This window comes from Rhinoderma darwinii, chromosome 13, assembly GCF_050947455.1.
Source record: "Rhinoderma darwinii isolate aRhiDar2 chromosome 13, aRhiDar2.hap1, whole genome shotgun sequence".
Lineage (NCBI taxonomy): Eukaryota > Metazoa > Chordata > Amphibia > Anura > Rhinodermatidae > Rhinoderma > Rhinoderma darwinii.
Window position 1 is genome coordinate 41,698,215 of NC_134699.1, and position 14,989 is coordinate 41,713,203.

Sequence of the window (14,989 nt, forward strand, 5' to 3'; positions counted from 1 at the left end):
GAATGTCACTGGTCACTTATAAGTAAGAAGTACATGGCAGCAGTGAGAGCCCTAAGGCTATGTTACCTGGGTGTCTTTAGGTTTGAGAAAGATGCTGCCCAAGACCTGTTATATCTGCAGGGGTAAAGGTCCCATTAGGACAGTAAGTGACAGTGCAGTACAATTATGACCAATACACGTACCGTGGTAGGAGAAGTTTGGATTATTGACAATATTAGTAGGAAAGAATGGTCATAATATAGAGAAAGTGGCAGATTTGACAATGTTACAGAAGATGTGTTTGATGTTTTGAATGCTGCCCAAGGAGGCATGTGCCAAGTAGTTGGTCCAGCCTGTTGCCATTATATAGACCTTTTTGGCATTATGCAGGTCAAGTAAGACATAGATAAAGCTGAGAAAATAAAGGAAGCGTTCAGGAAAGCCAATTCTAAAGATGATTGGAACCTGGAGTGGCCAGATTGGTCGATTACCTATGATTTGGAACTGGATAAATCACTGGAGGGCGGATATCGGTTGACATACCCAATACAAATTTCAGTCTAATATATTTTGGCCCATGATTGCGTTAACAAGAGACAAGGATTATTATCATTAATGATCATCGTTTATGGATTGATCATTTATGATCATCGTTGTTTCTTAGGCCACCATAGGCTAGCTTAGTGTTATGATGCCTATACAGATTTACCCGTTCAAACCCACCGTTAATGGGGGAATCGGTCGACAATCTAATATGTATGGGAGCTGCCTATCACTCTCCCGTCGACAGATGTTGGGAAAAGAATGATCGAGCATGTTGGATTTTAACATCCTGATCCATTGTTTCCAAAGGAGATAAGCCACTGCCAGAGAAGTCAGCCGAGCCCCATGTACATGTATATGGGAGAATCAAGAGAAAGAACGGTTATTTGATGTGTATGGCCCCCTTTAGGCATTCATAAAACACTTTTTCAGATTGTAGGGAAAAAAGTTCAATGGTTTCCGAAACGATCTTAGATTCATCTTGTAATCTTTTTTTCCAATCAGACAGATTTTATATTACATAGGTTTCCAATTAGATCAAATATTAAGCTGCCCATGGCAGATTTTCCCCAATATAACAAACGTTTTTTATTGCAATTTGAATGTTCGTCAAAAGCCATGTACAAACAAATATTTTTCACAATCTAAATGATTTCTTCCTAGAAAATTGTTTGTATCGTGGAAAATATTGTGCCTTTCTATTGCCACACATGCACTTTTCTAAGATGAGAACAAACAAATGAATTATGGAAAGAGTCTGCCCCCTTCAATTTTTTTCTAGATTTATTAGGGGTTTAGAAGGAAGTAAAGATGTCCTTCAGGAGATGTTCTGTCAGCTCTAAAATGTCATGTAACTGCTCAGTATCTTATCTATAATAAACACATGTTAAAAGCATGAGGCAGCTATTAGTCCAGAGCCATTATCGACAGTCCTGCATGGGGTATTCCAGATATTGGATAAAACTTTTGTAAATTTAGTAGTGAGAAAAGGCACTTTTACACGGGCCTCATTCATGATTATTGCCCTGTGTATACAGGGCAAGGATCAGCCGATGAACGAGCAAACACTCGCTTATCAGCTGATTGCATCTTTTTTGCGGCTAAAAAAATGTTTGCTAGTCAGCCGAACATCTCTAAACGATCATTACTCCGTTAGAAGAGAGCAGACTAGCGCCGATCTATAATCTGCAGCAAGACTGCAGAATATACTGGGACTAAAACTGAGGTATACATAGTTGATGCTGCCCTGGGCAATTTAAATAAACATATTCTAAATTAGTATGAATGTCACAAAAATGTACGTTGACTTGAAGTGTAGATATCACACCTTGACAAAGTTTCAGTCAACATTTGTAACTGGCGTTTCACCCCAGTGCATTGGGTTGTGACACTTTAGTCACTTTGTTTATTGACTGCCAGCGTAGGACAAGCCTTTTGTCTAAAGGGGTTGTACAGTTTAGAAAACTTATTTTCATATACCGTATTTTATTGGGGAGTTCTAAGTTAACACAGGGAGGTCCCCCTATTCACTGTTCTAATATCTTAGCCAGAGTACAGAGCGCTTACAAAGAGCATCTCTCGATCTGGATGGCCTGAACCTGTACTGCATTACAAAGCCCACGCATTGATTTGAATGATCACTGTGTAATGCTTAATTTCCCCTGTGGTGGCGCTGCAGGGAAATTGAACAATTACTGCTAAGTTTTCCACTGAGAACAGCTGATTAATCGGCGTAGCTAAAGGCTCATGGGCAAAGATACTTCTTGGGCCCCAACGATGCAGCACTAGCAGCCAGGGGCGTCACTAAGGTCTTGAAATGTCAGGGGAAATAGCCCCAATACATATACCCCCCAAAAAAATGTGTGTGCGTGTATGTATATGTGTGTGTATATATATGAGACTGCATACCTATAGCACTACGACCCTATAGCTATAGATAGGATTAGATACAGTGGCTCAGCAGACAGTATCACACATGATAGGATTAGATACAGTGGCTCAGCAGACAGTATCACACATTATAGGATTAGATACAGTGGCTCAGCAGACAGTATGACACATGATAGTATTAGATATAGTGCTCAGCAGACAGTATCACACATGATAGGATTAGATACAGTGCTCAGCTTGCTGACATTGCAGCTCCAGCGCTGGACCCAAGAAAGGTAATAATAAGAATTGTTTTGCTTTTTTATGTGTTACTAATTATTTTCGTGTGTTTGTGTTTTTTTACAGGTTCAGTTGTTGGACTACGTCGGATTCGAGGACTACTTCGAATGACGGCTTTTTTTATTCTCAATAAAATGGATAACGAGGGTTGTGTTTGGGATTTTTATTTCAATAAAATATTTTTCCTGTATTTTTCTAAACGTTATTACTACCACCTTAGTAATGGCCGCTGGGTGATTGACAACATCTGTTACGAAGGCAAGGCTTAATGTTAGACATGAAGAGGCTGGAAATATATAACCCCAGCACACACAGAGGTACGCAAAAGATCCAGATGCAAACAAATTTAAGTTTTATTGCAACAAAAGTTGGTAAAGTTGAGGTAGAAAGCAACTTGGTAAAGACGTTTCGGCCGAACCTCGGCCTTTGTCACGGTCGCTGTAAGACGATATCACTGGTATGGGATGTCCGCCGGATATTCCCTGTGTGTCTCACACAGGGAATATCCGGTCGACATCCCATACCAGTGATATCGTCTTACAGCGACCGTGACAAAGGCCGAGGTTCGGCCGAAACTTCTTTACCAAGTCGCTTTCTACCTCAACTTTACCAACTTTTGTTGCAATAAAACTTAAATTTGTTTGCATCTGGATCTTTTGCGTACCTCTGTGTGTGCTGGGGTTATATATTTCCAATATTGTGGGATTTTCGTCCCTACCTTACTAGCACCACGCCAATAGACTGAGGAGTGCATCCCAATATCTATTTTAGACATGAAGAGGCTAACACTAACCCCCATTATTACCCCGATACCCACCGCCACCAGGGGTACCAGGAAGAGCGGGGTACGTTCCAGTACCCGACCATCTGTTGTGATGGTTGGGCAGTGGCGCGGCCGCAGGCTGGTATTATTAGGCTGGGAAAGGACAAAAACAGTGGCCCTTCCCACCCTGGTAATGCTAGGCTGCTGCTGCTATTTTGTATCTGGCTAGTTATGAAAAATGGGGGGGGACCCCACATTATTTTAAAAAAAAATAGCTGATGGGTTGGGGTCCGACTCCCGGGACCTCCACCAATCAGTTTTGACGATCTGTCCGCGCTGAGGTTCGCCTCTGTGCACCTCTTGCTGTTATTCCTGTTTCTTGTTGTTCTTCTGACCTCTAGGACACGCAACGATGAACAATGCTGACATCTCAGCCTAGGCGTGTAGCAAGCTGCCGGAATGATAAACCAAGATCTCTCAGTTTAAGGATTTTGTCCCTCTCAGTTTGATCCAATTTTTGAGGTTTCATGTGGCTAAAATTAATGGCACATACAAAAAAATATGGTGAAATCCTGTTCCATGTAAAACCCCCTCAAAACACAAGGGGGCACTCCCTCCGTCTGGAGAAAAAAAGGTTCAACCTGCAGAGGCGACAAGCCTTCTTTACTGTGAGAACTGTGAATCTATGGAATAGCCTACCGCAGGAGCTGGTCACAGCAGGGACAGGAGATGGCTTTAAAAAAGGGTTAGATAATTTCCTAGAACAAAAAAGTATTAGCTCCTATGTGTAGAAATTTTTTCCTTCCCTTTTCCTGTCCCTTGGTTGAACTTGATGGACATGTGTCTTTTTTCAGCCGTACTATGTAACTATGTAAAAAGCTGCTTTCAATCTGGCTTTTATGCCCTTCCCACATGGCGCATATTGGAGCTAGGTGCTTGAAAATGTGACAATTTGACGATCTTAGCGACACCTGCTACTTCCTCAATTTGCATAACCTTATGGCTTACCCTTCTTGGTGCTGCAGTTTTAATGTTGTGGAGTGTATGTATGTATATGTGTATATATATATATATATATATATATATATATATATATATATATATATTTATTGTTTTTAATGGAAGATTTTACAATGTTGACTGTTTGGATATTATTTTAGAATTATTTGCATAGAGTTTTTGAAAAACTAAGGTGTTGGTCTTATGCCAGTCAGAAAAAAACTTTCCAAAATATCAATGTATGGGGAGAAAAAAGACACTCCCACTTTCTAATGTCATGTCTTCAAGAGATTCCCCAGTGACGCAGCTGTGAGCACAACTCCACCCAGACAACTCTACAACTGTCACCACATAAGACAAGAAGGTTGCTGTACCTCCTGATAATGTGGTGTGAGCAGCAGATAAGAAAATATTCTAACCTCTAGGAATTAACAGAACACAAACAAGCATCTGCCGGCTGCAGGTGCTGCTGAGTCCTGGGCTCCATGGGAAACATGAAGAAAGGTAAGAAGGCAACTATTTATGCAAGGAGAACTGGGGTGGAGATAATATCCGGTCTAGTATTCCATGAGACACAGAATGAAGTACCTACTGCTTTTTAAAAACGCTCAAAAATCCTATCAGTAGAATTTATTTTAAAGAAAGTGCAGCAAATTTTAAGTGATTTTCAAGTCACTTCAAATTTGAGATGTTATTATGTAGCAAAATGGGCGCATGTAATACTGGAAGGGGGGAAAGTTTACATTTCATTGCAAGAGCCAAAAATAATCATCTAGTCCACCCTTTTTTTGTGTAGATTATGCCTCATTGTTCTAAAAGGGGTTGGATGATTAAAAAATAAAAAAACATTTTCAAATATCCTCTTCGGTTATTCTGAGTTAATAGAGGGGTCCTGTGTTTAGATCCAGTGGAGAGCAGCTACAAAGAGCTTTTCTTACTCTGGAGGGCCCAGTATATCCATGCATTACAGGCCATTGACTTCAATGAGAAATGAATAATACTTTTACTTTGAGGTGGCTCTCCCAGAAAATTAGACAAAGAGGACAACCCCTTTAAGTTCATTCATTTCTAGGAAAGCACTCACCAGAATCTTATTTAATCATTTAAAATATTTAGAGGTGAGGGGATGTTCACACGGCTTATTTTCGGACATTTTTCGGGCCGTAAACAGCCAAAAAATTGGACGCAGAACTCCTACAAACATCTGCCCATTGATTTCATTGGGAAAGACGGCATTCTCTTCCGATGGGCCGTTTTTTTACGCGGCCGTTCTTTAAAAAACGGCCGCGAAAAAGAAGTGCATGTCCCTTCTTGAGCCGTTTTTCGAGTCGTTTTTCATGGACTCTATAGAAAAACAGCTCCAAAAAACGACCGTAACAAATGCTGCGAAAATCGCGTGTTGCTTAAAAAACGTCTGAAAATCAGGAGCTGTTTTCCCTTGAAAACAGCTCCATATTTTCAGATGTTTTTTGTTAAGCGTGTGAACATAGCCTTAGAAACAAGTCCCCCTCTCATTTTTTTCCTTGAGGCTATACATATTAAGCTCCTCTAGTCTTTCCTAGATTTTATGATCCAAACCTTGCATCATCTTTAAATATATATCTTATGAATATATATTTTGTAGTATATATTTTGTAGGTGAGATCCTTAGGATTATGCACAATATTCCAGACAAGGTCTGACTAAAGATCTATACAGTGATATCAAGAACTTCCTTTCTTAGGCTGGATTTGGTGGGCAAAGGCAGCTAAAATATCATAAATACTGAGATGCATTAGAATATGTCGAGACATTTTAGGTTGTCCAAAGAAAATGAAGTCTGACAACAAATGCATAGTCATATAACTAAATTCATTGTCAACTTCGACACTCCATAGAAATATTGCATATAGCCAGTGGTGTAGAGAAGAGGGGGGGGGGTGGTTTCAGGGACAACCTACCCTGGCTACCCACTTTTGGTATTCACAGAACTGGGCACTCTGGCCTTGTGCCAAAATCCTAAAAGAAATCAGGGGACATACCACTAACCTGAGTTGCGGGATATGTGTAGACACAAAGGGGAGAGGGAGAGGTTGCTGATCAGATTGGTCTTTACGGCTCCTAAGTTGTGTGACTGTGAGCCGCTCCTTAATAATATCTTGTTGAGCAGTCTTAAGTATATGTTGTATCTTGTTTTTCATCAGACCTGCCGGTAAGATGTGACCTTCAAGTGTTTAAAAACAATAGTGATCATCGGACCATTGCCCTGAGTAAGGAGACATGCCTTTTCCTCAGACGGGGGCAGGAATTCACCATCAGTTTGAAGTTCCAAGACCAAACTTTAAGCCAGGAGGATCTGGGAAAATTAACTCTTATTACCAAAACAGGTGTTACATGGCAAGCAATCCAATATCCCTTTTATTCTAAGTAGACTTTTCACCAAAAAAAAAAGAAATCAGACTATGTTGTTAACTTTTTCTTGCATGGATGTCTCTTTAGGTCCAAATCCTTCTAAAGTTAATGGGACTAAGAATACTTTCAAAATCACCAGCCTTGCTGATAGAAAAACATGGAGTGCCAGAGTTGTTGACTACGTCCAGGGCGCATGGAAAGTATCAATCTCTTTACCAGCTGATGCCATCATTGGATATTACTCAATTTACATCAAAATCAACAATGGAAGAGTTCAAGACCTGGGGGAATTTATGTTGCTCTTTAATCCATGGTGTGAAGGTACATCTATGCTCTTAAATACAGAGGAGTGGGATTGAGATACATTGGTCAATAGTAAAATAGTACCTTACTAAGAATGTGCTATAGAATGCTTCGTGAAACTGTGTTCCCCAAAGATTAAAAATGTACGCTGGCATTGGGCGCTGCAATCAAACAGGGCCACGAAAAACGCTTTCTCTGCCTCTCAATGATTTTAATGGGAGGTCAGAGACAGAACCGGGGAAGAAAGAGCATGTTGCTTTTTTTTCTCTCTTGGGATAAAACCGCCTCCGCCTCCCATTGAAATCAATGGGAGGCGGTTTCGGACGTTTTTTTGGCATCGTTTCCACGTACAAAAAAATCAGTGTGAACTGGGCCTTAAGTTCCCAACAGCGGAACCACCTGTTAACCACTTATTTTCGGGAGCTTCTTCCAACAAAAAGAGGTTTCAAAAAGTGGACATCCCTTTAAAATGCATATTTTTTTGTATAAAAATCTGTTATAGCTTTTGATGTACTTGTCTGGCTCTTTTTCAGATGATCTGGTGTACATCTATAATGAAACAGAAAGGCAAGAGTTTGTTCTCAGTGAGGACAGCATCATCTACCTGGGCACTGAGAGTTCTGTTCAGCCTCATCCTTGGCACTTTGGGCAAGTAAGTTTCCCAAGTAGCTCGCACACTAAGGTCTCTGCTTTGCTCAATTACAATTATTCTCAGTATTCCCAAATGGGTCTCTCTTCCTTTTTGAGAAGTCTTTGTTTTGGATGATATGAGCTATTTTACATACTTTTTAAATAAGTCTCGATACGCCCACTGGGTCTCTTCAATGAGAGCTAGTATACCCCATGAGTATTCCAATGAGAAACACAGTCTGCTGCAGAATAGCAGACAAGTTGTACGAAAATTATATCAGAAGTCAACAAAAGTGAGTTACTAGATAGTCACATAGGTGTCCTATGAAATGTTTTTGCTTTTTTTTTTTTTTCTTTTTTTACTGTGTAGAACTGCACATCATAATCAAGTCATTCCCCAGAAAAAAATAGACTCAATTTTGTAATGAATTGGATTTCCATCTCCAATATCAGTCTTTATTACCAAGTGCCCATGTAAAGTTTAACTAGCAATCCCAAAATAGACAGCATAGGCAGGGGTGTCTAAGCTGGATCATAACAAACTAGGTAAGACCCCACTAATGCTGGAACCCCTGATTTTATTGTATAATTGGGTTTGCTCATCCCTCATTAAACTTTGGAATTGAGGACATCAAAAAGGAAGACGATTAAAGAGGCTCTGTCACCAGATTTTGCAACCCCTATCTGCTATTGCAGCAGATAGGCGCTGCAATGTAGATTACAGTAACGTTTTTATTTTAAAAAAACGAGCATTTTTGGCCAAGTTATGACCATTTTTGTAGTTATGCAAATGAGGCTTGCAAAAGTCCAAGTGGGTGTGTTTAAAAGTACAAGTCCAAGTGGGTGTGTATTATGTGCGTACATCGGGGCGTTTTTAATACTTTCACTAGCTGGGCGCTCTGATGAGAAGTAACATCCTCTTCTCTTCAGAACGCCCAGCTTGTGACAGTGCAGATCTGTGACGTCACTCACAGGTCCTGCATCGTGACGGCCACATCGGCAGCAGAGGCTACAGTTGATTCTGCAGCAGCATCAGCGTTTGCAGGTAAGATCGACTTACCTGCAAACGCTGATGCTGCTGCAGAATCAACTGTAGCCTCTGGTGCCGATGTGGCCGTCACGATGCAGGACCTGTGAGTGACGTCACAGATCTGCACTGTCACAAGCTGAGCGTTCTGAAGAGAAGAGGATGTTACTTCTCATCAGAGCGCCCAGCTAGTGAAAGTATTAAAAACGCCCCGATGTACGCACATAATACACACCCACTTGGACTTGGACTTTTAAACACACCCACTTGGACTTTTGCAAGCCTCATTTGCATAACTACAAAAATGGTCATAACTTGGCCAAAAATGCTCGTTTTTTTAAAATAAAAACGTTACTGTAATCTACATTGCAGCGCCTATCTGCTGCAATAGCAGATAGGGGTTGCAAAATCTGGTGACAGAGCCTCTTTAAGGTGGTTCTGACATTTGAAGGAGGTTCAGCGGTCCAGTCTCCATTCAAAACTGAATTTCTAGTATTTAGCTGGGGATTAAGGGCCCTTTTACATGAGCCAATTATTGGGCACATAAGAGTTCACAGTACGCCCATTTCCGATCATTGCCGTGTAAACAGGGAAACGAACAGCCAATGAACAAACAAATGCTCAATATCATTGGCTAATAGTATCATTTTGCATGCAGAAAATATCATAGTCTGCAGCACATCGCCCTGTGTAAACAGGGAGACGTGCTGCTGACTTGATAGAAATGCATGGGGATGAACGATCAGAGTAATGAGCCCTCGTCCCCATACATAGCTCCTTGTGATAGAAGCAAACGAGCGCCTATCAACGAGCTGTTCCGTTGAACGGTGCTAGTTTACACGACCCACGTCGGGCTGTATAAGAGTACCTCAATACTAGCAAAACAATTATATCACTCTCAGCTGGTCATACAAGATATCAGTGATCATAGCTGTAATGATGAGATGGACGTGCCCACTTTATTCTACAGTTTGAAGAAGACATTCCCGATATGTGTCTTAAGTTTCTCAATATGAGCCCACGTTATCAGGAGAAGCCAGAAAAGCACTATGTGAAGAGAAATGACCCAATTTACATCACCCAAGAGATTGGTGACATGGTAAGAAAAAATTACTTATTAGAACTTGCACCTTTTCCTCAGTGTACCTCAATTTATATGTGTCTCCATTTTATGTACAGATTGGCAGGTGGGATGAGACAGACAGAGTGAATTTTATGTGTGAGAATGGAAGACCATCTTATACATTGGTGAGCAGTGTTCCTATTCTACGTCTCTGGCTCCGAGATAAAACTCAGTCAGCTTATGGACATCACTGGGTGTTTGCAGCTGTACTCTGTACAGGTAAGGTTTTAAACTCCTTCACAAATCATGTCACCATAAGTGAAAACTTCATGTAACAAAAAAGAATCTGAACTAATTTTTTGTTAGGCTTATTGATGATGCCAGAAAGTTACATTTAGATGTAAACAAAAAGCATCAAAACGTTTCCTGTAATATACCCATGTGTTTAGGATAAGCAATCAATGTATGATCGGTGGGGGTTCCATCCCCAGGCCCCTCACAGATCAGCAGGGCAAAAAGGCAGCGACACTCGCTGGAGCACCATGGCCTCTTCACTGCAGTACCTGACAGCTACATATGGTCTGAGCTGCAGTACAACACACAGCCACACATGTATGGAGGTCACTGTGTCAAGTACTGCAGTGAAGGAGATGCTATACTCCCGGTAGTGTCACTGCCTCTTTGCTCTGTTGATCAGTGTGGGTCCCAAAGGGTGTGACCCCCACCGATCATACATTAATAGCCTATCTTAAGTAGTAAATCATATCCTATAGCCATTATTTCATAATGTGATGAGCAATGTGCATTGTGTTTGTTGTTTAGCCTGTTAAGTTGTATTGATAACATTGCAAATGTAAATTCTGGGTTTTTTCAGTGTTACGCTGTCTGGGGATTCCAACGCGGGTTGTCACCAACTATAACTCAGCCTGTGATACAGCCCGAACCCTGAAGAAAGATATATATTATGATAAGAATGGAGCCCGGATTCATAGATCAAGGAATGATAGTATCTGGTAATGATTTTCATACGTAATGACATTTACTTATGTGTTTCACATTCTCCTTCTTTGTCATACAAATAAGCTGTTCATTTTTGTGTTTACTCTCTTAATATTCCCCTGCATTCAAACACATGGTAATGGATGATGAAACGACATCATAGTCAAATATTCATGGGATAACAAGTCAAAGGTCCATTTGTTGACTGTAATTACAGGTTTTTTTTTAAAGAATAATCTATTCACAATACCATGCCCCAATAATACCACCATACACTGCATAAGTAACAAGGCTATGCAATGCCCAGGTAATGGTGCTCAAGTCCCAGCCAAGTATTAGAGACTGAGGTTAAACCCTGTTGTTAATCATCCTGAGGATTATGGTGGAGGCTCTGGGGTATTTAACCCTTTTGCCCAGCCTATAATCAGGCCCTGGGCTGGTAGAGCAGTAGCGACACCCGTCTCCAATATCCCCTCAACTGGTGCTCTTTTTGCAAATGACTGATGTCACTTCATTAAGTATGGTAGATGGTCAGATTGCCTGTGTTAGCTTATTATGTAAAGTCATCTTTCAGGCATTTCCATGTATGGAATGAATGCTGGATGCAAAGAAGAGATCTCTGTAAAGAATACAGCGGATGGCACGTTCTTGATGCAACTGCACAGCCAAAATACAGCGGTAACCATATAAATATCTTCATTTTATTTAATTCATATATGTATATATTACCACTATGCAACGTTTGAGAGACGTTCCCATGCCCCATAACTATGCCTCATGCAGGCTTACAGTATGTATAGTAAAGTGTCCAAATTTGTAGGAGGCAAGTTCAGATATACAGACTGAACCAGTATTAGTCATTGCTTCCATTATTACAGAAGCCATGACAGATTTGATGAAAGTAACGGGAGACGGCGATCCTCCGAAATCTGTGTTGTTCTGTGAGTAAGCGGGCTGCCACCCACTACGTCCCCTGGGAGGACGAATCCTCCTTGCAGGAATCAAATTGGTATGAAGGGCTGAAGAAAATTGTGCAGTAATTACGGTATCAGCACCAGGCATATAGAAAAGAATGATAATGAGAGATGATTTTTTCTTTAGAAGGAGTTTTTTTCTTTATTCAGTTGACAACGCGTTTCTGGACCGTACCAGCCCCTTCATCAGGTCTGTTGTACATGTTTACACATGCATAGTGCCCAGTTATATAATGAAAAAAGACCGGGAAACACCGGTATAAAGCTGTTGCTTTTCGCACTTTGAAAAATGTACGGGAACGGAGGAGGGAGGGGGAAGAAAATACATAAATTTTTTTCCTGTATGAACTAGTAGTTTGTTCAAATGTTTACAGTTTTATAAAATTTCGTTCCATTCAAACATTTGGATACGAAAATTGTCACTTTTAACTACTAGTTCATACAGGAAAAAAATTTATGTCTTTTCTTCCCCTCCCTCCTCCCTTTCCGTACAATTTTCAGAATGCAAAAAACCAACAGCTTCATACCGGTGTTTCCCGGTCTTTTTTCATTATATAACTTAGCACTATGCACATGTAAACATGTACAACAGACCTGATGAAGGGATCGGTACGGCAAGAAACGCGTCGTCAACTGAATAAAGAAAAAAACACCTTCTCTCGTTATCATTCTTTTCTATATGCCTGGTGCCGATACCGTAATTTCTGCACAATTTTCTTTAACCTTTCATGATGATTTGATGGATCTGTTGTGTAACCGACTCTAACAGAACCTCACAAATCCCTACTGACTTATAACAGTACTGTCAAGTTTCCATTTTATAGGATAGAACAGCATAGTAGACTACAATATTCTGGCAATGGAAACTCGAATAAATGGGCCCTAACAAAAGTGTGAATATAGCCTAATATTAGTTTAAGACTGGGTTGTGCAGTGCGGACATATGTTTTTTGATGGGTAGGTCCCTACAGAACAATAACATCTATAGCAGAGGCGTAGCTAGCAGGGGGGCCGCTGGCCCCAGGCCCACTGAAATGGTGGGGCCCAGGGCCGGCTCCCCAATGATGGCATGCTCTGGTTTCAACTGTATCTGCGTCTTCAGGACGTATATACAGTTGAATCCAATGCTGAAGCACGGAGTCGTCAGGTCCCTGCTCCAGCATTCACTGTGTAACGTTGGGCATGAGCGGCTCAGTGCAGACAGACACGATGTAGTTCCGTCATCGCGCCTGTCTGTGCTGAGCCACACACTGCACACAGCACGGAGAAGCAGAGGGATCACCTCCACTTGTCATGGGAACGGGGGGGGGCACTTATGGGTGAATTTTTCTGTGTGGGGGAATTATACAGGCTTTGGGGGAATTATACTGGCTGTGGGAGTATTGTACTGAATATGGTGGGCAGCTATGAGTGCATTATACTGTGTGGGGCAGCTATCGAGCATTATACTGTATGAGTGGCATTATACGGGCATTATCCTGTGTGGAGGCAGCTATAGGGGCATTATAGTATGTGGGGTCCATTATAGGGGCATTATATTGTGTGGGGCATCTATGGGGGCATTATTCTGTGTGGGGGCCACTATGGGGGCATGATCCTTTGTGGAGGCCACTATAGGGCATTATACTGTATACAGGAGGCACTATATGGGCATTATACTGTGTAGGGAGGCACTATAGGGCATTATACTGTGAGTGGGCTACTATTGGGGCATTATACTGCATGAAGAGGCACTATAGGGGCATTATACTGTGTGGGGGCAGCTATGGGGCATTATACTGTGTGGGCCGCTATGGGGGCATTATTCTGTGTGGACGCCACGAGGAGGGCATTATTCTTTGGGGGCATTATACTGTGTGGGGAGGCACTATAGGGGCATTATATACTGTGTGGTGGCACTATGGCAGCATTATACTGTGTAGGGAGGCACTATAGGTGCATTATACTGTGTAGGGAGGCACTATAGGGGCATTATACTGTGTGGAATGTGTGGGGAGGCACTATAGGGGCTTTATACTGTGTGGAATGCGTGGGGAGGCACTATAGGAGCATTATACTGTGTGGAATGTGTGGGGAGGCACTGTAGGGGCATTATACTCTGTGGAATGTGTGGGGAGGCACTATAGGGGCATTATACTGTGTGGGGAGGCACTATATATTGTGAATGGAAGTTACGTAAACAGCGGAGCAGTTATGTAAACAATGTAGCTCGCTATGCTGCACTGTTTCCGTAACACCTATTGACTTCTATGAAAGTTTACAGAAACAGAGTAGCACAGCAAACTACGCAGTTTACAAAAGCCTGACCCTGTTGGATGCGCCTCTGCAGATGTAAACATGCATTGGGGAAGCCTTCTGGTTTGGGGCCCACTCAAATGCCCCCCCCCCCCCTGTGCTAGACCCCTAGCTACGCCTCTGAGTCCTACAGAGATTGTGTTTTATCTCATTGTTTCAAGATTTTTGATCATATTGTACTGTGGTTGTAATGGTGGGGGGGGTAGGGAAACGGACAAGTGAGCCCTAATCTACCCGCCACTCTGTCCCTGCCTACTTGCAACGACCCGCCCTAGGCGACGGGGTACAACTGGGCGGCGGTCCCTGCGCTCAGTAAGTGCATGACAAACACGACAAACAAACAAGGGAATACAAGCAAGGGAAATGGGCAGTTGCTCGCGGAAACACCGTGAGCAACAGAGTAGTGAACGAGCCGAGTCAAGCCAGGAGAGTGCGAGGTACAAAGCGAAAAGCAGAAGAGTAGTCGGTAAGCCGGGGTCTGTATGGAGCAGGATCAAAAAGTAGCAGGAGCTGTAGCTGGGCCAGGAAACCTCAAGGAAAGAATTCACAAGCACAGATGGACAGGAAGAGCAGGCTTAAATAGACCGAGGGCGGGAGCTAGCTGAGTCTGGCCAGGTTGCGATAGGCTCTCCCACTCCTAAGCCTGCCAGCCTGAGTGGAGGAAGCTGGTGTCTGTCTCAGGGATGTACACTCAGGTGTTGACTGATTAATTCTGGGAATTAACCCCGAAGCAGTGCCTGGCAGATCCTTTACAGTACCCCCCCTTTTATGAGGGGCCACCGGACCCTTTCTAAGTGGACCTGGCTTACTGGGGAAACGCAGGTGGAACCTCCTGACCAATACCCCAGCGTGAA

At 42.2% G+C, this 14,989-nt stretch overlaps 1 protein-coding gene across 1 annotated transcript in view; it reads left to right on the top strand.

Moving 5' to 3' along the window:
* The first annotated feature begins 4,853 nt into the window (after window positions 1–4,853).
* Window positions 4,854–14,989, top strand: part of LOC142666689 (protein 4.2-like) — a 38,951-nt gene continuing 28,815 nt past the window's right edge. The window contains exons 1-8 of the mRNA XM_075846844.1: window positions 4,854–4,957; window positions 6,637–6,819; window positions 6,932–7,165; window positions 7,681–7,799; window positions 9,775–9,903; window positions 9,984–10,146; window positions 10,742–10,880; window positions 11,441–11,544. Coding sequence (XP_075702959.1) covers window positions 4,939–4,957; window positions 6,637–6,819; window positions 6,932–7,165; window positions 7,681–7,799; window positions 9,775–9,903; window positions 9,984–10,146; window positions 10,742–10,880; window positions 11,441–11,544 — 1,090 coding nt within the window. The 5' untranslated portion in view covers window positions 4,854–4,938. The remainder of the gene's footprint in view (window positions 4,958–6,636; window positions 6,820–6,931; window positions 7,166–7,680; window positions 7,800–9,774; window positions 9,904–9,983; window positions 10,147–10,741; window positions 10,881–11,440; window positions 11,545–14,989) is intronic.